Source organism: Bos grunniens, chromosome 9, assembly GCF_055505025.1.
Source record: "Bos grunniens cultivar Pamir isolate PY7600 chromosome 9, Bosgru_T2T1.0, whole genome shotgun sequence".
NCBI classification, from domain to species: Eukaryota; Metazoa; Chordata; class Mammalia; order Artiodactyla; family Bovidae; genus Bos; species Bos grunniens.
Genome location: NC_141173.1, coordinates 97,721,775 through 97,745,273, shown reverse-complemented (window position 1 = coordinate 97,745,273; position 23,499 = coordinate 97,721,775). Strand labels below are relative to the sequence as shown.

The following is a 23,499-nucleotide window of genomic DNA, read 5'->3' as shown; positions in this document are numbered from 1 at the left end:
GGGGGGGGGAAGGGTCCCAGCACGCTGGAGGGAGTCCAGGGCAGAGCCGAACCTCGCTGGACCCACCTGCTGTCCCCAGCGTGCTGTTCACTTCACCAGGCATGGTCTGCGCATTGTTCTTAAGCTTTACTGAGCATCCGAAATCCCCCAGCTTGATTAGTCCAGACGAGGTCAGGAAGATGTTGGCACCTAGGGAGAAATGAGCGGTGGTAAGCCTCTGAAACACAAGGCAGGCGCTTTGAAGCTTAGGTGGTGACCTGAACCATCAGGAACTTGATTCGCAACATTATAAAGATTGGTGAAAGTTTACTCGCAAAGCGTTATCATTAGAAAGATTTTAAGCCTCATTCACAAATGGTAATACAAAGTAAAGAAATTTTAATAACAGTGCAGACAGCTTTGACAAATTCTGAACTGAAACACATGCATAAATTCCAACATTAAAAACGCAGGGAGAGGGACTTCCCTAGTGGCACAGTGGATTAGAATCCACCTGCCGATGCAGGGGACATGGGTAGGATCCCTGGTCTGGGAAGGTTCCACCTGCCATAGGGCAGCTGAGCACAACTGCCGGGTCCGAGCGCTGCCACTGCTGAAGCCAATGCCCCCGGAGCCTGCGCTCTGCAAAGAGAGAAGCCACATCCACGAGGCACCCACGCACCACAAGGATGGGCAGCCCCTGCTCACCACCGCCAAAGAAAGTCCTCGAGCAGCTAGCCAAAAATAAAGTAAGTAATTTTTTAAAAACTCAGGGAGACACTTAAAAGAGAAATTACCTATAAATCACAAATTCCTGTGGCAGCAGTTCTGAAGGTGAAAGCTGGTGTACACTCAGCAGTGGCCGTAGCAGGAAGCAAGTGTAATCGAGACCACACACACACACACACACACACTCACACACACATGCTCTCACACACACGGTCTCACACACATGTGCACACACACACACACACACACTCTCACACACACACACGCTCTCACACTCACACACACACACACTCTCACATACACATGCTCACACACACACACTCACGCTCTCACACACACGTGCACATTCACACACGCTCACACAAATACGCACTCACACACTCACACTCATTCTCTCACACACACACACACATACACACTCACACACACACTCACACACTCTCTCTCACACACACATTCTCTCTCTCTCTGCTAGTCTGCAGAGATGCATCCGAAGCCACCATCAGACTGAGTCCAGGCTGATGGAAAGAATGTTCTGTGCGTGTCTCCTATCTCAGGAGCAGCGCACACACCTGGCTCGTACTCCAGTTGGAACCCGGGGTCACTGCTCATCTCCCGGGGCGGCTCTGCCTCCTGCAGGCTACAAGGCCTGAACCCTTTTGACCGAGCCACACGGCTCAGCCTTCTGTCCAAGGTACCTCCCTCCAAAGGCCATACAGAGCCCTCACGTTAGACAGCCAGCTGCACAATGAGCTGCTGACCCTCCCCGCGCCCAGGGCAGGCGGTCCCCCAGAGCACACTGCACTAATGCATGGTTCTGGAGCTGACTCACAGGCCCTCTCAGCCACACTGAGCTCTAAAGATTATCACACGGATGCACAGGGACGGACTTGATTCAAGGACTCTGAGGGATTCTCTTTATGGCCACAGCCAATGACACTAAGGTACCACTTCCTGAGTGTGGTGTTTGTTAGAACAACTGGAAATGGGCTACGCCGTGGCCTCACCCAGAGCCGACGAGGCAAATGCCCAGACAACAAAGCAATGTGGCGGACGGGGTGGGCAGGCAGCGAGACGGGTACGCCGGGCATGCAGGAGCCATTACAGAGCACGGGCAGTTCTTCCACCAGCGAAGCAGGCCCTGGGGTGGCCCAGCCCCACGGAGGCTAATGCCTGGTTGCAAGTCCCGCCATCTACAGTGATGTGTAGGTTGTAGGTTGTAGGTTGGCCTCAGGTTAAGGGAGAGAATGAAATCCTTCAGTCTGGGGTCAGTTAGAGACCAACCTAATTTGTCATTCTACTTATCCCCGAGACTCCCAAATACACACATCAGGGGCATGGTGTGGGTCAGATAAACACAAGGGGGGAAGTTCTGGGATAAGATGGCTGTTCCCCTCACACGAGAAGGGCCAGCACTTCCCTTCAGTTAGTGTGACCAAGCTGACCTCGAGCAGAACTCTACACTGGACGAGGGTGGTGTAAATAAACCCTGAAGTCAAAGTGTTTGTCGCTAGGTCACGCCCCACAGTTTGCAACCCCCATGGACCGTAGGCCCCCAGGCTCCTCTGTCCACGGGATTCTCCAGGCAAGAATACTGGAGTGGGCTGCCACGCCCTCCTCCAGGGGATCTTCCCAACCCAAGGATCAAACCCAGGTCTCCTGCATTGCAGGCAGATTCTTTGCCATCTGAGCCACCAGGGAAGCCCCAATACACTGTCCTCTCCCCAAACTCAGCTGCAAATTTTAACTTAGACCAGCATTCCTGATTCACCATCACTTTACATGTTCACAATGGTCACATTCAGATTCAGAAGGGAAAGAGAGGATGTTCTGATCACAAGCCAAGCTCCTGGAAGGAGATGTGTGTCCTGTACAGCTTCTCAATGTTGGGTTCTTTACAGAAGAATGTTCAAAGTAAAGCTGTTTCTGGAGAAGTGAGGGCAGCCACCCTGTGCTGGGCACGGCTGACGACCTGGCGGGCAGGGGAGCGCGGGATCACCTTTAACGTCACGGTGAACTATGCCGTGCTCGTGCAGGACGTTGATGGCCACGGTGATCTGTTTTGAATACAGCCTGATGACGTGTTCTTGAAGCCCCAGCCGCGACACCTCTTCCAACGTGCCCTCGTCACAGTACTCCATGAAGATGTACATCTCCTCCTGCGGGAGGAACCACACAGGCCCATGTCCACCTGGGCGCTGGGTGCAGAGCCTGGAACGCTCCACTGGCCACGCCCCGAGGACGCTTCCTTCTAAGGGTCAGCTACACTGGTCATCCTCAAGTCTGAATTCGTCTCAAAACGGTCATTTCTAACTCCTCTACAAAGAGCGGTGTCTCTGCCTGCCTCCTCTGTCTGGAATTATACAGCTTGTTGGGATAAGACCATCGCCGAATCACAGGTGATAAGTGTCTGTAACCCTCTGAAATTCAGTCTGCTATATAATCTCAGACAGGGACCAACAGGACTGTCCCTATAAACGTATTATCAAGTACTGAAACACATCCTTTTCAGATATGAATTTATCCGTGAAAAACATTCAAAACTGCCAGTATCCAAATTCCCCAGAAGCTCATATTCCACTAAGAAGCTCCAGGTGATCCTCTTTCCCTCCAAGTGTTTATTGCTAAACACACAGGAGAAAGTAAGCTGAAGTCTTCGCTTTCTCTCATTTTACAATGGTTCTTTAAATACAAACAAAAGGGAAAAAAAATTACTGAACAGTGTGTTCAACAGTGGCTCGGCAAAAAAAAAAAGGGGGAGGGAAAAAAGCAACCAACAGCCGTGTCAGGGGGGCACTCGAGAAATCTTCTGATCGGCAGGATGGGTTTCAGTGCTTTATAATGTCGGGTTAATGACTACGGTCTACAACTTACATTTCAGGAAGGACTCCTCTAGTTTCAGAGAGAAGGCAGAAATGGTGTAACTCATGGAGATTTCCTGATAATTAGGCAAAGTTACTGTGCTCTGAAATGAGAAGACCTGTGATGTAGGACAGGACTCCATCTGCGCCCTCACTGACCGCTCACACCACACAGTGTGATCAAAGTTGGCTTACTCTATGTAGCTCCACACCAAAATACCGAACCAGATTGGGGTGCTTGATGCCTTCAAAGATTTTCAGCTCGTCTGCAGTTTCCTTGATGGTTTTATGGTCGTTGGGTTGAAATCGAATCTGGAAAAGGAAACCGGCTGGTTACTGTTGGCACGGGCAACAGTGAAATGTGCCCCCCAACTTCCGGGCAGGCTCTCTTCCCCTTGCTGATGAGCTAAGCTCGCTTGCTTTAGAGTACATGCTCAGCCAGCAGCCAGCAGGATCATTTTCGTAACTGCAGACTGAATTAACCAACCTAAGTGCCCCTTGGCGAGGATGAGGAGACGCTGCAGGGGTTGACGGGCGGAGCTGCACATGCCTGGTGCCCCACGACGGCTCGGGGCACTGGCCTCACCCACCACAGCCCTCAGTGTCTCCCAGGGGTCCTTCCTCGGGTGTTTCTGGCTCCTGCCACTCTACCTCCAGCAGTTAACAGGCTGCTCATTTCTGAACCTTATCACAAATGTCCCCCAAGCCCCCCGACCAAGTGCCCCATGGTCCCAAAGGTGTAAATGCCTAGACTGTGGGAAACATCAGTGTTTCAGACATCTGAAACGGTGCACTGGGGGAGCACTCGGGCCAGCCCTCAGCTAGTGAACCCAAGCCTCGGTCCAAGTGTCCAGCACACAGAGGCTGCAGGGCCGGGCACGCACCTCCTTCATGGCCATCAGCTCGCCGGTGTCGACGTTGATGCAGGTGTACACCTTCCCGTACTGCCCTTCCCCTGTGAACAGGGACAGACGTGCCGCTCTCAGCCACCAAAGCCAGGCCACTCCGACTCATTCAAACGTATAATGCCGTCCTCCCGTCCCGACTCCACGTTCACATGTTCAGAACCGTGCTTACCACAGCCTACTACTGCAAGAGCCAGACTATTTCTGAATGTCCCCTGATAACCCAAGTCTCGGGCAATCTTTTCACTCTGTCTTACCTGTAAACACCTGTAAACAAAATAGAACTGACCGGCAAATCCCAGAAGGGGCCTGAAGGCGAGTGCTGAGCCCCTGGTGCATACTCCGGAGCCCCTTATGGCCCTGGGGGAGGTCTGGGCTGGGGTAGGAGGCGTGGCCAGGGTGGGCCTGGCTGCCATCCCAATGGGCCTCCCTGCTGTCCGTCCAGGCGTGTGGGATGCCGGTAGGATATTCTACTAAGACACCTTCTGAAACATTAAACTAAGGGGCCATATGGCTACTTAAGACTGACAATGAGAATTCACACCACTTATAAAGGATCTGATTCTGTTCAGTGTCTTCTGTCCTGACAGCTCTACAAAAACTTCCTGAGGCTCACAGAGTCCTATGTTACAACTGTGTTCGCGTCTTCAGACCTAAATGCTCAACAGATATACGCGTTTGAAAGGGGGAAGGTCTGAAATTTAATCAGCTCCTTCTCCACACAATCTATCTCTAGTTATTTAACAGGAAACTGTTTCATCTGGAAATCAATTAATGTTTTTGAAGACATCGTCCCATTGGCATTTGTATTCAGTCCTGCTTCAATAAGGATTGTGTGGGAGTAAGACGTAAAGAATACAGACTAGAACAAAGGAGTAAGATTTACGCAGTTCTCCACTGGCAATTTCTGGAGTTATCAAGCAGAACTATTCCATTTAATGAATCATTTAAACATCTCTTTTACATTGTTCTTAGAACATATCTTACAAGTGAAACCAAAAAACCAGAACCGTGTGCAAACGAGAGGATGTATATTTGCCACGCCTGTCAGAGAAAAAGACCAACCATGGGAGACTTAACCTAAAAAGTGTGACTGTTGTTATTTCTAACAGGGACCATCTTTGTGTCGTGTTCTTGAGTTTCTTTACCGATTTTGTTTCCTCTTTGCCACTTAAAGGTCACCTTCCTCAAGCCAACGTGCATGACGTTGTCGTAAGACTTGGGGGTGTCACAGACTTGACCAATGATGTTTTTCCTCCTCATTTCTCGATACCGCTTTTCTTCAAACAGCCGGACTGACTTCTGAATGGCTTCTATGGGTCCTTGCTTAGAAGCGGTATCTGCAGGGAGAAGCGTAAACTCAGTCATCCCAACAACCATAATCAAGTCGACTTCCAGCAAATAATCATAAAAACAGAGCAGCAGACATTAGCCCTCCAATCAAGCATCATCTATTCAGCTATATAGCACCTGAATTAAAGTCCCCAAAAGCTAACATCTTCAGAGCATACCATCCACTATAGGGAAGTGCGCACACAGACAGAAGTGACTCAGACAGAACCAGTGGCGTCCTCTCCCAAGGCTGCTGAGACTCTGCAGTAACCACCTGTCTGCCTCTAGTCTCTCCCCTCCACTTGCTCTTATTGCTCAGAATTTTCTTCTTGTTTAGCCACTCAGTCATGTCTGACTTTCCCACCCCATGGACTGTAGCCCACCAGGTTCCTCTGTTTGTGGGATTTCCCAGGTGGGAATACTGGAGTGGGTTGTAACTTCCTTCTCCAGGGAATCTTCCCCACTAAGGGATCGAACTCACATGTCCTTCGTCTCCTGCATAGTGGGCAGATTCTTTACCACCAAACCACAAGGGAGTCCCCCAGAATTCTCTTACTCAAACGTAAAATCTGATCACATTGTTTACCCACATAATTTATTTCATGGTCTATCCCAAGTTGCTGATCAACAGTCCAAGGCCATCACGCAGGGTCTTTCCAGGCTTGCTTCTCCTGGCCACTGCCCCTGGCCCCACTGCAGTCTCCGGACCAGCCTGACTGAAGAGCCTCCATGGAGCACACCACACCGCACCTCACTCCTCGCCCGTGCTCATACCTCCCTGTCTTCCAGCTGTCAGAGCTCTACTCCCCTCCAGGAAGCTGTCTCTGCTATCTGCTGGGAAGGGAGTAAAGCTTTCCTTTCTCTAGAGTCAGAATGGCTGGAACAAAACCCGGGCTTCACCTTTCTCTAAGTGTTTGAAAATCGACAAGCGAATTACCTTCTTTAGCCATCAAATCCCAAAACAAAAATACCTCATTCAGAGATACTACGAGAACTTAATGAAATCACACACATAAAGCATTTAGCCCGGTGCCTGGAACATGAAAATACTGGGTAAATTTCAGCTTCTGTTATTATCTTTCCTTATTTTTCCATCTAGCCATCTCTATTTCTCCAACTTACTTTACCATGATTTATAGAAAGAAGTATCTTTTACATAGAAACCTAAAACAACTGTTTCATGAAACACTATTACTCTTTCTACACGTGACTGGGTCTCCATTCAATGTGTGTGTGTGCTGATTTTACAACAACCCACTAACAGGTCACAATCCATAATGTGAAAAGCTCTCGGCCTCTGCGGTTCTCACATGCAGTACCCTAAGGAGGCATCTAAGAGCCTGAATGTTCTATCGAAGCGATCACTGAGGACTGGGGCGACTGAAAGATTACTCTGAGAAGAGAAATTCCCAGAGATTTATAAAGTTCCAACTACAATCATTTCCTACAAACAGGGATCCCTGTTTCCCTTACCTCACTACATGACACATCGAGTCTACTTGGCAGTGACCGAGGTTTCGTGGCTGTCGGGCCGTGGGCTCCACTGTTAAATGCTTCTGGGAAATAGTCTTTTCTTTTACAGTAAACATTTCTCAAGATTTCCTAGTCTTTTAAGATGTCTGTGCAAACTGTAACTCTTCCAAGAGTTCCCGAGTTTACTTGACCACAAAGTATTTGTTTTGAAAATTATCACAAAGACCTGGTATCCATGGGAACCACTGATGACGTGAGAGGCCCTGGGGAGACCCCGTTCCCCGCCACTGGGCTCGAGCTGACGAACGCCTCCTGACCCCCAAACCCTATAGGCGCCTCACCTGCCTGGCCTGGCGAATGCAGCTTCACGGCTGCTCCTGCCTCCTGAATGCCCCATGGCCAATGTGAATACACTGCCCGCGACGGTGCTCAGCCCCGCTCCCCAGCTCCCCCGCGACCCAGGCCTGCCCCGCCGTCCTCCTCACCCCCTGCCCCCCACTCCCTGAACACAGGAGACTTGCACGCTGCAGAGGCTCAGGGGCCGCCCATGGTCTGCATGCAGGCCCTGGACCACAGAGCCCACCGCTGAAGACTGGCTGTGCAGAGACCTCCCGCACCCTTTCAGGTCCGCCTCCACTTACACCCGTGCTCGCCAGGCTGGGCCGGACCCGCTGGTCTGCTCTTTAGTCACCGGGCCTCCAGATATGTTTCTCCTTCTGTACTTTCCCTCCTGGCTGGACACAGACCTCCTTCTCCTTCAGGGGCCAGCCCAAGCCTCGACCTTCCCTGAAGCCCCACGTGACCGCTCCGGGCCTGGTGATGACCCTCCTGCTCAGTCACACATGTTCCAGAAGGCACTCTGGGGGCAAGCACGGGCGACCTTGGCCAAACGTCTGGCCTCTCAGAAACTTGGATCATTTAGGAAAAGAGACCAGGATCCATTCTGCCTAGGTATGGCTCAAGACTGTTGTGATGAAGAATACGCGAAAGCATTTTGTGCTAGACCAGGGCCCTTTCTGCTATTTATTCTTCTGGTTCATACGGACCGATCACCTGCTGTGTATGACAAATGCTTTCTCTCAGCTTCTTAACATAATAAATAAGTGGTTATTCATTTCACAAGTATTTATTATATTCCTACCACGTACAAAGGGCTTCCCAGGTGGCACTAGTAGTAAAGAACCCATCTGCCAACGCTGGAGACGTAAGAAATGTGGGTTCGATCCCTGGATCAGGAAGATCCCCTGGAGGAGGGCATGGCAGCCCACTCCGGTATTCTTGCCTGGAGAATCCCACAGACAGAGGAGCCTGGTGGGCTACAGTCCATAAGGTCGCAAAGAGTTGGACATGACTAAAGCGACTTAACACACACACCACGTTCAAAGGATTATGCGAAGGGCCCACCCACGTGACACATAAAATGAACATCAACCTGTTTAAAGAATACAAAACTGAGAAACACACATTCCTGCTCCAGAGGAACTTATAATGATAAGAAACAGGAATTGCACACACACAGCACAGACAGGAAGTGATGCCAGAGGCACAAAGGGGACCATGAAACGTTAATGCAGAAGGTCGCGTAAGTCATAAGCTGAAGCGTGTTTTAGCTGAAACTGTTTGCTTTATGCTTAAGCATTCACCATTCTTCCTCTTACCCTTGGTCTGACTGATCAGCGTCCGAAGTTCCCAACTTCTTCGAGTTGACCCACTTGAATCACCTTTTGGATATGCTGGTTCTGCAGAAAGTGTTTTTTCATACAAACTAATAAGATTTATAAAACAAACAGGCATATTTGATTCAGAGCCAGAATGAAATGCAGGTGACAGTGATGATTAGTGAACCACCAGCCTGTCGTGCCCGGTGATTGATCTGTTTGCTGTGAGTGTGAAAAGCTGTCTCTACAATCATTCAGAGCAAATGGCACCAAACTAAGGAGCTGTTCATGGGTTACAAGACTTTAACTACATTAAGCTTCCACAAGTAACAGACAACAGAGTACTGAGCAGAAACTGGATTTTGTGGGGGGGGTTGGGTGGGAGGGGTCCCCCCTTCCCAAGGTCCTACGCAAGAGCACAGTAGGGCCACAGGAGCAACGGTGTGGTTTCTGGGCAAAGACCCCTAGCTCTGCATCCTAATAACACCTGTCACCCACAAGCACAGTGCCACTTTACATTTTCAAAGTGAGTTAAGAGCGCTCAACAGTTAAAATATCAGCAACAATAATTCTCAAAAATTATTTAGCAACAGAGGGAGAAAACGCACATGTAGAAAAACACCTATATTAAAAGGCCAGCGTGCCCAGCACTGAACCTCTCCCAGGGCTCTGTCACTCCGTGTTCTCAGCGGGAGCCAGTGGTCTGGGACGAGCGGTGAGGCCGGCGGGAGAAGCAGGGGACAACTCTCACTCACCCTCGCGCTCCTCGGTGGGGCTGGAGTGGCGGCTCAGCGACCTGAACTGCAATTCAGCTGCGATGGAAGCCAGGCGGTCATTTTCAGGGACGCTGGAACCCCTGTTTTAACATTTCAAAAATTAAGCTATCAATTTGATAGAACTTGAGAAATCTGTCAGAGTCTTCTAGAGCAGCGATTCTCAACTGGGGGTGAATCTGCCCCCAAGAACATCGGGCATCCGTGGGTAAAGGACTACAGGAAGGACAGCCCCCAAACCAAGACCAATCCACCCAGAGCGACAGCGCCCCCACCGAGACCCCTGTCTCTGGGGCTTGGAAGGAGAACACAGGAGAACTGCCTGCACAATACATGGCTTCATGTTAAAGACAGCAACAAAAATAAAAACAAAACAGTAGTTACTGAAGTATTGCTGACGTGTGTGGAAAGCTCTCTAATTTAGGCCCAGGATGGATTAAAATTAGGAGCCAAATCTGGCTGATATTTAAGATGATCATCACATTATATTCAAGTACTTAATTCTATTTAAAGTGCTAAAATCATTACATGATTCACAAGAGCTCAAGTCTCTTCAGGAGCAAGTGGAAGGGAATGCCTAACCATTTCTTAAGCAGTAGCCAAGCAAAAGGGCAGAAGAGCAGGAAGCTTAACATGTAAAGGGCAAAGCTAAGTTGCGGCTTTTCCAGAAGTGTTCAGCAATCCAGAGTGAGTCCACAAAAGGGTAAATCAAGTCCAGAATTAAATAAGGGCAAGCGTTAAATTATAATTCAAATCATCAAAAATAAATACGGTGTTAGTTTATTAACTAGTTTAGTGCATATTTTTTTAAACGAATGATATAATGAAGTATGGTAGCTTTTATGCTCTTTTTTATTACAGACTGAGTAGGTTTAAAGCAACATGGTCTACTGGACAGACATTCACAAATTATGAAGTGTGCAAGGCTTTTTTTTTTATCTCCCTACACTCTCAAATCTAGTGCAGTCTGTGTTAAGTCTGGAGTGAGGAGGACATCTCCTAACATCAAGAAGTCTTAGTATCGTTTCATGGAAAAAAACACCGATGCTGAAGTGAAGAAAAAACACCCTCCTCCTAAGCTGTGCCAATCCTGGGACCACGGAGAAGCCACCAACATCCCTATCTTCCTGCTTTCCCAGAGAGGAGGTTAGCCAACTCCACATCCTCAGATTTCTCCCAGGGCAACAGGCAAGAAAACACACTTCAACCAAATGGTGTATGAGTGAACGCCTAACGGCTTGCTGCAGGGGGAGCAGGAGTCTGCAGACTTCAACAGTTTCTGTGGTCTAACAACTGACTTGCACAATTCCTGAAAAATAAACCACCGGGTCTCGCAAATCATTAAGAGATGCCCCAGCAAGCAGAGCACTGGAAGACGACTTTCTTGACAATGCTAGGATCGCGGAAGCCCATTTCCTAAGTCAAAGCGTATCGAATCAAAGTGTTGATCGGATGCCGTGGGGCAAAGTAAAAATTTCCCTGTGGCTGACATCTCTCTAAGGCAGGCTGCCGAGGTCAGGGAGCCCGGGAACCACCCTGCTTCCCCAAGCCCATCCCGGCCCCGGGTAGTGCGGAGAGCCCGTCTGGAGGCACCATGCGGCCCCTGCATGGAAGCCTGGGAGGCTGCGGCAGAGGTTCAGGTTGGAGGGCTGCAGGGGGCTGGCCCCGCGGCCCCCGACCTCCCGTCACACACACTGCCAGAAGTTCAGACCACTTGACTCCTCGGTGAGGAAAGGCCTTCAGGATGGCGCATTGACGGTAGTAAAACGTCTACATCTCAAGGACTGTCTTAAAGGATAAACGAAGAACACTCCTGAAATGCTGCTCAAAACATGCTTGAGAAACCACCAGGGCAGGGCCTGAGACTAAGGGTGGGCACAGGCCACCTGCACAACAATCTGCTTCGGGGTACGCACCCCTGACTGACAAAAGCCAGAACCCAGAGTTCATGAAACCTTCAGTTCTGGAGACATCGGTGGGAAGCACAGTGCTGGCTGAGTGTTCTCAACTATGACTGTGTTTCAGGGCTCATCGCTTCCCTAACTGAACCAACAAAAAAGACAGCTGCAACCCCCTACACGGCCATGAAGCACACGTGGAAACGTCTGCTGTGAAATGTTCTAAACATGAAAAAGAGAGGGTCAATGGGAATTTGTTCAATGTTAATTGTTAACTTTTTTTTTAGTTGACTGCTTAAGCTGTAACATACTTGGGCTTTTTTTTTTTTAGGTTATAGACAAACATTTATTACTAAAAATTAGGGAATATTAATTATTTTAATGCATGAGAAAATGGGAAATATCTGTAGACATTTTAGACTGCTATAAACTAAGTCTAAAAATATCTTCGTCTTCATGTTGATGTATGGCAGAAACCAACACAATATTGTAAAACAATTATCCTTCAATTAAAAATACCTTAGTCTGTTTTAAATTCTAAAACCACGTGTCACCTTTCTGCCAACACGCTAATGTTTCTCCTTGGGAGCAGGATAAAGAGCACCGAGATCTTTCCCAGTGTCATCGTTTTTGTTCAGTTTTGTCTGACTGTCAGCATCCGTACGGGAAGATGAGAAGACTGACCATCCGTTCTGTCACCAGGCACAAGGGTTGATTAAGAGCCACCAAATGTCCTCTCTCCTTTAAGCATCTGAGACCTTGATGAGATCCCCTACACACCGACCCCCCTGCCCCACCACCAAATAACTCGGCAAAAATGGGAAAAGCTGCCACGGCCTCAGTACTGACACACAGGCAAGAGGCTCACGTTTGTCTGGAGCTTGCCAAGCGTCTGACAGCTCTCTCTAGTAATGATCTAGTCTCCATACGAGATGCAAAACAAACCTCATGAAGTGGTTTTCCACACCACTATAAACTACTTCTAATCCACGACTGTGGAAATCAGGAAACTGGATTTGAAAAGTGATTTAAAAAAAAAGATTAAAAAAACAAACACAAATCACCACCACCACTTCTATCTATAACCTAGACAGAAGTCACCTTTGAGTGACCCGAGAAACTCCTCAGGAAGGCACTGCATCTGCCAGAACTCTCCTACCACTGGACCAGGCTCTTTTCACTGATACTCCCTGCATGGTTATTATCGGCAGAAACTCGAGTCATTTGGGTTAATGTTTGTGCCAAAGAAATATAAAACTTGGGCAGATAATCTACTTGTGCTGGAGCTTTGGGGCCACGACATCCCAAGGAGGGCCCCTAAGCATCGCCCGACCGCACGAAAGCAGCCCCACGAACCCTGGACACATCCCAGAGCCGAGGTCACTGTAGGAGTGCGGGGGTTGGGGGGTGGGGGGCGCGGAAGCCACCCAGTCTCATGGGCACCGCACCAGGGCAAGGGGTGGGGCAGACTACCTGGTCTCATGGGCACCGCTGATGGGCTTGGGCGGTGCTGGGTCGCTGCCCGAGGGGCCAGGACGAGCGGCGGCAGGCGCGGGCGCGGGGCTGCCGAGGCTCCGCACATCCGCGGGCACGCTCCGGGCGCTGGGAGGAGAAGAAAAGCTTCAGGAACACAGGCGAGGAAGGGGATGGGCTCTCACGTGGTTTCAGGAAAAGATAACACAGGGTGAGGAAGCAAAAAATCATGTTCAGACAGAAATGCAAATTGCTCTTTGAGATTCAGGTCAGGTAGCTCAGTGGTAAGGAATCGGCCTGCCAATGCAGGGAACGCAGGTTCCATCCCTGGGTCGGGAAGGCATGCATCCCACTCCAGTCTTCTTGCCTGGAGAATCCCACGGACAGAAGAGCCTGCTGGGCTACAGTCCCTGGGGTCGCAAAGAGTCGCACACGACTGAGGCAACTGGGCATGCACGCGCATGAAAAAAAGTAACCGATTTCAAGCTAGCTATTTTTAGCAATAATTGTCCTTTCCTAGCCGAGCACTGTGAAAAATAAAACTAACTTAAAAGCTGCTTGACCCTCAGGGGAGAGCAAGGCTCACCACTCCCACATGCAGAAAGGCCACCACGTTGGAGGGAAGTGTTCTGAATGCACGAGAGTTTCCAACTCACTCAAAGTTTAAGTTGCTTCATAGTTACACACACACATAGAAGTCAAGACTGGAAGGGTCGCTCTAGTTTTTATCTCCAGCTTTTAAAATGACATTTAGTTCTGCTTTTCAAATGTTTACCACGCTATGCACACTCAAATTTGTTTTCCTAAAGTTATTTTTCAAAGAAAGGAGAAGAAAGAATTATTCCAAAGCTGGAAAGCATTTAGTAGCCGGCAGTTAAAAATAAGCTGAGAAACAAAGTTATCTTGAAAGGTGTAAGTGTGCTTTAAATTTGCAAGTCTTATTCTTTTGTAACTAAGGCAGAGTGGTGTGTCTTCAAGATGAGGAAAATAAGAGCTTTTAAAAATGTATAAACAACACAGAAAACAGTATCTGGTATCAGAGCAAGCATCAGCAGCTCTCAGATCGGCATGCACATCAGAGAAGAATCTGTAAAGCAAACAACCACACAGGCACCAAATACCTGAATCCCTCTGGAGTTGGGATAATCAGGTGAGGGTTAGGAGGGTCGCTATGGCATCGAGGTACCTTCACAGGACGGGGGCTATTCCGATGAATGGCTGTCAGAGAAAAGAGTGACAAAAACAACTTGTTAAAGGAACCAGCAGAAAACTGTCAGAGCAGGCAATTCAGTGGAGACAGGAGGCGGCTTACTTTTGCTGGTGACCAAAATAGAACCATTTAAGTAAGTAGGAAAATCATATTACACATACAAATGCTGGGAAATGTCACTCTTTGGAAGCTAATAAAGTTATATTACACATTCAAACTTTTCTCCACCAAAACCATTTTTTAAATCCTGGAGTGAAATATATGTAATATATGACATGCGACCCATTGAGGAGACAGATGAAAATGTGGTTTATGCAGCATTTCTTTACTAAAGAGGAGTCAAGTCGTCCCCACTTTTAAAGAGAGTCTGGTCGGGTGACTCTTCAATCGGCTCTGAGCTGAGGGCAGGTCACTGTCATTTTCCTGAATACAGGGAGTTTAATTCCTTTAAATCAAACCAGGAGGATGCGCACTGGTTTAAACTGACTATTCTTTTCTTCTTTTAAATATTCTGGTAGAGGGTAAATGGGGATAAAATTTTAAACACAATTTAAAACACACCTTACCTAGTAACTACAAAAATGCTGACAATTCTTATTTTCCCAATAACTAAATGTAACTAGGCATGAATATGATATATTTTGTCTGCTTGTCCCTAACAGGCTTTCTTCTGACTTTTAACTTTGTTTTAACCTTCCTTAGTTTTTAAGTGTAAGTGTGTACGCTGCTCAGTCGTGCCCAACTCTTTGCGACCCCATGGACTGCAGCCCACCAGGCTCCCCTGTCCATGAGATTTTCCAGGCAAGGAGACTGGAATGGGTCGCCATTTCCTTCTCCGTTAGTTTTTAAAAACACCATATTTTCTCTTCATATGCTAACGATTTTAGTCTACATATGTTTTATTCCAGTAGTCATGTACAGATGTGCGAGCTGGATCATAAAGAAGGCTGAGTGCTGAAATATTGATGCTTTTGAACTGTAGTACTAGAGAAGACTATCGAGAGTCCCTTGGATAGCAAGGAGATCAAACCTGTCAATTCTAGAGGAAATCAATCCTAAATATTCACTGGAAAGACTGCTGCTGAGCTCCAATACTTTGGCCACCTGATGTGAAGAGCCGATTCACTGGAAAAGACTTTGATGCTGGGACAGATTGAGGGCTGGAAGAGAAGACGAGAGGAGACAGGGGATGAGATGGCTGGATGGCATCACCGACTCAATGGACATGAGTTTGAGCAAACCCTGGGAGACAGTGAAGGACAGAGAAGCCTGGAGCGCTGCAGTCCAAAGAGCAGGACACGACTTAGTGATGGAACGACGTTTTATTCTAAATATGTTTCACCCTAAGTGACGTGACTTCCTTTTTCATGGTTTCTGTTTACTTTTAATAACATTACACAGGAAAGAGAAGTACCCAAACTGGAGACATCTAAAGGGAAAATGTGAAAAACAAAAATCAAGGAAATGTTCAGAAGCAATTTGTATCTATGGCTCATTATCTCAACTATTATAACCCTAGATGGAAGAAACTCCAGGCAAATTCAAAGACAAAAAGAAAAAAAAAAACAGATCTGGTAAGAATGGTGATGTCTTTAATTCAGCAGACATACTGAGAACCACTGAGTCAAAAATTACTACAAAAATTTCCCATGAAGGTATAAAAGAGACATCATTAAAACACAGACAAGTTTAACATTCCCCCTGCATGAAACAAAACATTTCTTTTAAGAGTATGTGTATCTCACTGCTATAAAGCTGCTATTTCATTGAAAAGAAAATTCAAATGGCCAATAAACACAAAAGAGATGCTCGGATTTCACAAGTGGTGAACATTTATGATAGAGATGCTCTTCACGGCAAAACTAACAAAACATGTCAGGAAATGATGGGAAGACTTGCAGCAGTCTTTCCCTGATGGATACAAGGCCACTGAAGAGAGTGAGCTGGACATACACGTGCTGACGTGCAGGGATTTCCACAACTCTCAGAGATTAATATCCAAAGTGATCCAATTTTTACACAGTAAACGAGAAGGGGAAGAAAGCAACAGTGTATATGCTCGTGTGATTACATGAGCGATAAAGAAAGGTGCGGTAGAATGCATCTGTGTACTTAAATGAGTGCAGAGAGAAAAACAGAAGGTTCTACACCAGATTGCTATCATCTGGTTGCGATGACAGAGCATCCGGCCATTCTCAGGGTGACAGAGTCGAGGGGGAGGAGAAAGCAAGGGACGATGGCAGTGATGCACTCTCACACTCATTCATTTCTCATGAGGACAGAGCACACGACCAAAGTGTAAGAGTCCTGCCATGTGCAGAACAGTACAGTTCACAGAATGCCGTCACCTCACCGAACCCTCCTCAGCAACCGATTTTAAGCACTAGAAGAGGAGGCTCAAAGATGTTCAATAAGCAGCCCCAGGTCACTCAACTCCCGTGACCCCTGGGGCAATCTGGCTCTCAGGCCAGTGAGGGGCAGGGAGGACAAAGAACACCTTGTGTCCACAGACAGAGCCACGAACCGACTGTCCCACCAGCGGCGCGGGGAGCAGCGTGGCAGTGACTCACACCGACAGCCCCTGCTCCACGGGGAGGAGCTTTCCTCTCTTGTAACGTTCTTCTACATGTTCATTTTCTACATGCTTTTTTTGCACTGCAGTTTTCTTCTTCTATAAATAAAATGATTCCTCATGCAATAAAATATTTTGAAGAAGTAATTTTTACTTCAATAAATCTGATAAAAATATTTTAGAGAGGTAATTTTTACTTTTGAGCAAACTCTGAGAGATAGTGAAGGACAGGGAAGTCTGGCATGCTGCAGACCACAGGGTCACAAAGAGTTGGACACGTCTGAGTGATTGAACAACAACAATTTTTACTGAATTACTGATCATGTATTCTTATGGAAATGTTTTAGGAAATCAGAAACTCAAAGTATTTATGATAATATGCTTAATGAAAATTTTGATGATAATATGGAATGTTTTATATAAAATGTTCAAATGATTTTACAAATGATAATTCATTTCATAGAAATGAGAAAAAGCCATACAAATTGGGTGAATTTTAAAGATACAGAAATCAAGCATTAAAACCTAGTCTACTAACTTTTAGTAGCTAGCAAGCACCCTTTAAGATAATGCTTTTGCTTAATAAATTTACCATTTATGAATTATTTTACTTTGTGTAATCGAAATTATTAAAAATGTCTAAGTTTTCTTTTCTGGTTATTACACATAAACATAGCTTTGCTTTTGTTTACTATCTCAAGAATGGGGTAAGATAGCTTTTTACTGATATTCTGCTTTAAAGTTTTAACATACACTGCAAGACTATATATTAACTATAACTGAAAACTGTAATTTGAGTATATTATTGCATGACAATTTTTTTTCTTTTTTAAAACAAAACAGGAGTGGGATAGGGGGTGGGGCAGCAATTAGGAATCTTCTAGTTGGGAAGATGGGTGAAGAATGTGGGTATCTGGGAAAGCTGTTAAGAAAATAAACTCATCCTCCTTCCAAAGGTGAGGAAGCAGGGGCAGAACAATCACACTCACCACCTGCGGCAAGAAATGCCTTGCTTCTTAACAGGAAGTGTTTCTCCAAGTCTCTCCTCCCCAGAAGGAAAGAGTTTAAGGGGGAGAACGGAATGAATGGTGATGTAAAAAAAAAAAAAAAGAAAACACAATTATTTAATACTGCAGCAAGCACGGACCACCTTGGGTTCACATTTTAATTTTCTTGTTAAATTCAGAAAAGCTACTGTGGAGTTCTATATGTATAACCTCATTCCTGTAACTTTCATCGTCATTTTCCTGAATGTTCTTAGTCTCCAAAGCATTTTAAATGTCTGCCGTATCGAGACAATGTGCTCGTCCCAGGAGAGGCGCTTTTCCTGCTTTCTTACCAAAGTACAAACCTGTAATAGGGCTGTGCGGCTTTCCTATCACATGGCCAATGCACTCATTCATCAGGGCTTGCAAACTCTAGAAACCGAAGGAAATGGGGAGGAGAAGAGAACAAAACGTACACTTTCTCAATCATATAAGTACAGGGCACAGATTAAGCATTCGGCATATTTAAAACAAACATGCTTTCCTCAAGTAAACATTTTCAAAATTAGTTTAAGAGAAAACAGGTATGAACACAAATTAAACACACACTGAACGTAATTTAAGATAACACAATACACAATTCCATTTTTATAAGTGAAAGCAAACTGGCGTGCAACTCCCCACAGTGCAATGACATGCACAAGCAGAGGGCTTCTCCTGTGATCGTTCTATGTGGAGGCTGAAATGAACAAGTCTGAACAACGTCTTCTTGATCCGATAGAATTTATTTGAATACTGGTAATAACATTTAACATTTGGCAAGATGCTCTAAAACACCCCACGTGGGACTTTCCTGGCAATCCAGTGGTTAAGAATCTGCACTTCCACTGCAGGGGGCGTGGGTTTGAGCCCTGGTCAGGGAACCAGTGGGCAGCCTGGTGGCTCGGACGGTAAAGAATCTGCCTGCAATGCAGGCAAACTGGGTTCGACCCCTGGGTCAGAAAGATCCCCTGGAGAAGGAAATGGCAACCCACTCCAGTACTCTTGCCTGGAGAATTCCACGGACAGAGCCTGGCGGGTTACAGTCCATGGGGCCACAAAGAGTTGGACAAGACGGGGCAACTAACACTTTCACCTTCAGGGAACTAAGATCTCACAGTAATGCATGGAAGTCAAAATAAAAAAAAGACACACACTGAACTGAAACAGCTATTCCTCGCTCTTCATTAAGCTGCTAAAAAGCAGCACTTTATAAAATACAAAACTCACACATATTTTGTAGGTGCCAGGCTGCATAAACAACTGTATACTGACTTGGTCAGCTCAACAGCACTGTTATAAAAAGAGCAGGGAACGTCCTTCTCTGCTATTAGAGTGCAGTAAGGTCTCAGCATTAATATTACGATTAGGTGAAAATATTGAAGAACCACTCTCTATGTTAATAAAAAAAACTACACAATCAGAAACAGAGAACGATCAACTTGCTTTTTAAGGAAAAACGCTTTAGAATATCCCATACCAGGAAGTCGTCTTCTGGCAGAGCAGAGATGAACGAAGGCTCGATGGCTTGCAGGAAGTCAAAACCTTGAGTTGCCCACCTGTCACGCAGAAAAGTTCAACAGTCACAAAACAACCGAGCGAGCGCCACAGCCGTTTTAGTCTACTCAACGCTGAAAAGCAATCCCATTGGAAAATTATTACCTAGGACAAAACACATTCGTCTCTATCTGCCTTGTGTTCAGTACAATTAGAGGGCCTTTTGAGAAAGACGAATGGCTTCTTAGTAAAGGAACTGGCTACTGATTTCTTTTCCATTTAACACTAAATAATGGGTGTAAACTTTATGAGGAAAGAAGGAAAGAAGATTAGCAATTAAAAAGACCTGTCCAGGAAGAATGTGAACTGCTTAAAGATAACTCATTTTGGAACGATTACAAAAGAAAAAGTATTTCAAGAGTTATCGGAGTTTCTTTGTGGATAGGTTCATTAAAAAAAAAAAAAAAAAAAACTGATTGTCAAAGAGTTCCAAATGCTTTCCCGTCATGTGCTCAGAAACCCCCATAAGCATCAGAATGGGGTGTCTCCAGCCCATACAGGGCTCAGGAAGGAGCCATCCTGCGTGGTCATTACCTGGGTCTCGTCCCTCTGCCGCTCTCACACTTAGTCAGGACGTAATTCATCCATTTCCGGGCAAAGCTTATATACTTGTCTCCTATCTTCTGTTTAAACTCACCAGACATCAAACGAACAACTTCTTTATGATACTGTAAAAAGATTTCATGTATATCAAAATTAAGAAGAAAACAATTACACAAATACTTAACACACTGTATAATGCTGTTTAATTTTTTTTCTAAAAACAAAAAGCAAAAGCCAGTGAACTTTACATATGGTAAAAAGAGTATGAAGAGTTACAGAGAAAATAATGTCTTCAAGTGCAATTTCAAAAGGTCTTACTCATAAGCTTAAATCTAAAAACTGGGTAACTATCTGACAGTTTAAAAGTAACCCAACATTTCTGACATCCAGCAAGGGTGTAAGATGACATTCTGGACTAAGCTGTGATTACAATCATGGGATCATGAGATGTGCCGTGCAAGATTCCCAGTGCTTTCTGTCAGTAAGTTACAAAGCTGTGGCCAAACTGTACCGTGCTTTGCCTCTTATTTTGTACCTACCTCGAACCCGAAATTGTACCCTTGGATCATGGCTTCTCGGTAATACTGCTGCAGTGTAGCAGACTCAGATTCATCAACTTCAGCATCAAATTCTGAAGTGAACATGTGGTCCACTCGGTCAATGGCATCACTTATTCGGTTGCAGAGCTCTAAGGCATCATTCTAAAGAATCCCAAACCATGATTAATCCGAAATGGAACAGATCACACGTGTCTGTCCTATTTTAGAGGAAGATTCCTTTCATCATCACACAGACACTGACCACTGTGATACGGTACAGTCATATTTATTTTGGTTATTCAAAAGTAATGACAGAAGAAGAAAACAAGTTTGGTGTTTTTACTTGTTTTAGGTATTCTTAAGGCCTGATGAAATACAAGAGCAAAACAACCCATTTGAAATACCATGCCTGATTATATGGTGGTCTTTGAATAGATGCTTACAGCCCAACATTTCTGCACATCAACCACAGCTGTGTCTCCCCTTGGTGCTTGCTCAAGTGTTAGCAGGATTTCAGCGCCATAGAGTAAACTACTGATATGTTTCTAATAGACCTCTACAGTGTTATGAGTCACACTGTCCTTCTCGTCCCCCTCAGGGTGGTTCTCAGCTGGGACCAATTTTGCCACCCCAGGGGACACGGGCGATGCTGGAGATAGTTCTGGCTGTCCAATGTGGGGAGGGGTGGGCAGAGACTTGTGAAACCTACTGGCATCCACTGTGCAGAGGTCTGGGACGCTGCCAGACACCCTACAACACACAGTGTGTGCTGTGCTTAGTCACGCCTCACTCTTTGTGACCCCGTGTACTATAGCCCGCCAGGCTCCTCTGTGCATGGGGGTTTTCCAGGAAAAAATACTGGAGCGGGTGGCCCTGTCCTCCTCCAGAGGTTCTTCCCAACCCAGGGATCGAACCCAGGTCTCCCGCACTGCAGGTGGATTCTTTATCATCTGAGCCACAGGACAGTTCCCCAAACAATTACTGACTGGCCCCAAGTGTCAACAGTACGGGGGTTGGAGAGCCCTGCCCTAGCACAAGTTTTGTTGTCTTCCCTAATCAACAGTACAACAGCTCCAAACTCGGTTCCCTTTCCACTCACCCTTCAGTTCAGTCGCTCAGTCATGTGCTCAGTCGTGTCCGACTTTTTGCGACCCCATGAATCGCAGCACGCCAGGCCTCCCTGTCTGTTACCAACTCCTGGAGTTCACCCAGACTCACGTCCATCGAGTCAATGATGCCATCCAGCCATCTCATCCTCTGTCGTCCCCTTCTCCTCCTGCCCCCAATCCCTCCCAGCATCAGCGTCTTTTCCAATGAGTCAACTCTTCGCATGAGGTGGCCAAAGTACTGGAGTTTCAGCTTCAGCATCATTCCCTCCAAAGAAATCCCAGGGCTGATCTCCTTCAGAATGGACTGGTTGGATCTCCTTGCAGTCCAAGGGACTCTCAAGAGTCTTCTCCAACACCACAGTTCAAAAGCATCAATTCTTCGGCGCTCAGCCTTCTTCACAGTCCAACTCTCACATCCATACACGACCACAGGAAAAACCACTCACCCTTAAACACACACAAATGTAATGACCCTTTCCCAACTGGGACTCCAGATGTGCTGTGACACGGGATTTCCCAGTGCTGTTTAAGTCTGGATGTTGGTCAAAATTCAATTTGGTGATGTACTCTCTGCTCTTTCTCTTTTCTTTTAATGTTAGCATATTGAAAATAAGCTAGATAACTCTCTAATGAATATCTGTATTATTTATTTGTACATAACGAGCAGCTTATTTTGTTAACAAATCCTTTGAACTTGAGACGAAAAGTGAATGCTTTCGGCAAAACATTAATTGGCGCTGTGAGCAGGGTTTGTGAGACAAATGCCACTCTCTAAGGAAAAAGAGATTAAGTTTGATAAAGTTTTTATTCCCAGTTGGGATGATTCACCTTATTGCTCGTTAACTAGCGAATGGGACGTATTCACTAGATTATGTGAGAACGAACCTTAAATTAAAGCGGGCCAAACTTTTAAAGGGCTTCCCTGGTAGCTCAGCTGGTAAAGAATCCGCCTGCAATGCAGGAGACCTGGGTTCGATTCCTGGGCTGGGAAGATCCACTGGAGAAGGGAAAGTCTGCCCAATCCAGTATTCTGGCCTGGAGAATTCCATGGACTGTATAGCCCATGGGGTCGCAAAGAGTTGGACATGACTGACCAACTTTCACTTTTCAAGCGAGTCCCCTATACTGTATTCCAAAATCTTCGATGACTCTCTGGGGCTTAGAATATGAAATTCAGAATCTCCCAATGGTCTGATTTTTGCCCACCTGATTTTTTACCAGCCGCATCCCCCACTCCTTCCCACTGTATATATCAGGATCCAACCAAACCAGACTGATGCTCTGTGAGTGTTCTCATGACCCTGATCCATGGACACCACGCCCCAATGTTTCTCTCACTGGTACCTTCCCAACCTACACCTTCAGAAATCCTCCCCAGCTGCAGTGCCTCCACGGCAGCAATCCCCAGCTGCTACTGGGAGGACCTAGTCTCCCCTCCTCTGTGCTGCAGTGTGACAGGTCAGATCCTTAAGGCTACACACTTTTCAAGCCCAAGAATAATCAACATCGTATACAATTCTGTACTCTCCAGAATTCATTAACTCAAACCAAGAGAAAAAACAAAAGTCCCCTGCCCTGGTATTAGAATGGGGTGATAATCTATAAAGGGGCCTTTCCTGGTAGCTCAGTAGGTAAAGAATCCGCCTGCAATGCGGGAGACTTGGGTTCAATTCCTGGGTTGGGAAGATCCCCTGGAGAAGGGAACAGCTACCCACTACTATTCTGGCCTGGAGAATTCCATGGACTGTACAGTCCATGGGGTCGCAAAGAGTCAGACATGACTGAACGGCTTTTACTTCACAACGTATAAAGGAGAATGTTTACAGCTAAATAAGGCGAAACAGACTGGCAGAACAAAAACAA

At 46.4% G+C, this 23,499-nt stretch overlaps 1 protein-coding gene across 6 annotated transcripts in view; it reads right to left on the bottom strand.

Moving 5' to 3' along the window:
- MAP3K4 (mitogen-activated protein kinase kinase kinase 4) overlaps positions 1 to 23,499 on the bottom strand; it is a 105,095-nt gene that overhangs the window by 4,862 nt on the left and 76,734 nt on the right. The window contains exons 12-25 of one of the 6 annotated variants that reach the window (XR_015133417.1): positions 20,528 to 20,689; positions 19,980 to 20,113; positions 19,369 to 19,447; positions 18,215 to 18,281; positions 14,203 to 14,299; positions 13,082 to 13,210; positions 9,693 to 9,793; positions 8,938 to 9,018; positions 5,623 to 5,814; positions 4,454 to 4,524; positions 3,765 to 3,881; positions 3,583 to 3,673; positions 2,708 to 2,867; positions 67 to 189 (exon numbers count right to left, since the gene is read on the bottom strand). Coding sequence is in view for 4 of the 6 variants with exons in the window: in XM_086318606.1 (XP_086174732.1) it covers positions 67 to 189; positions 2,708 to 2,867; positions 3,765 to 3,881; positions 4,454 to 4,524; positions 5,623 to 5,814; positions 8,938 to 9,018; positions 9,693 to 9,793; positions 13,082 to 13,210; positions 14,203 to 14,299; positions 18,215 to 18,281; positions 19,369 to 19,447; positions 19,980 to 20,113; positions 20,528 to 20,689 (1,513 nt within the window). In the remaining 2 variants the exon portion in view is untranslated. The remainder of the gene's footprint in view (positions 1 to 66; positions 190 to 2,707; positions 2,868 to 3,582; positions 3,674 to 3,764; positions 3,882 to 4,453; positions 4,525 to 5,622; positions 5,815 to 8,937; positions 9,019 to 9,692; positions 9,794 to 13,081; positions 13,211 to 14,202; positions 14,300 to 18,214; positions 18,282 to 19,368; positions 19,448 to 19,979; positions 20,114 to 20,527; positions 20,690 to 23,499) is intronic. The other 5 variants (XR_015133418.1, XM_086318606.1, XM_086318603.1 and 2 more) reach the window with 5 other exon arrangements.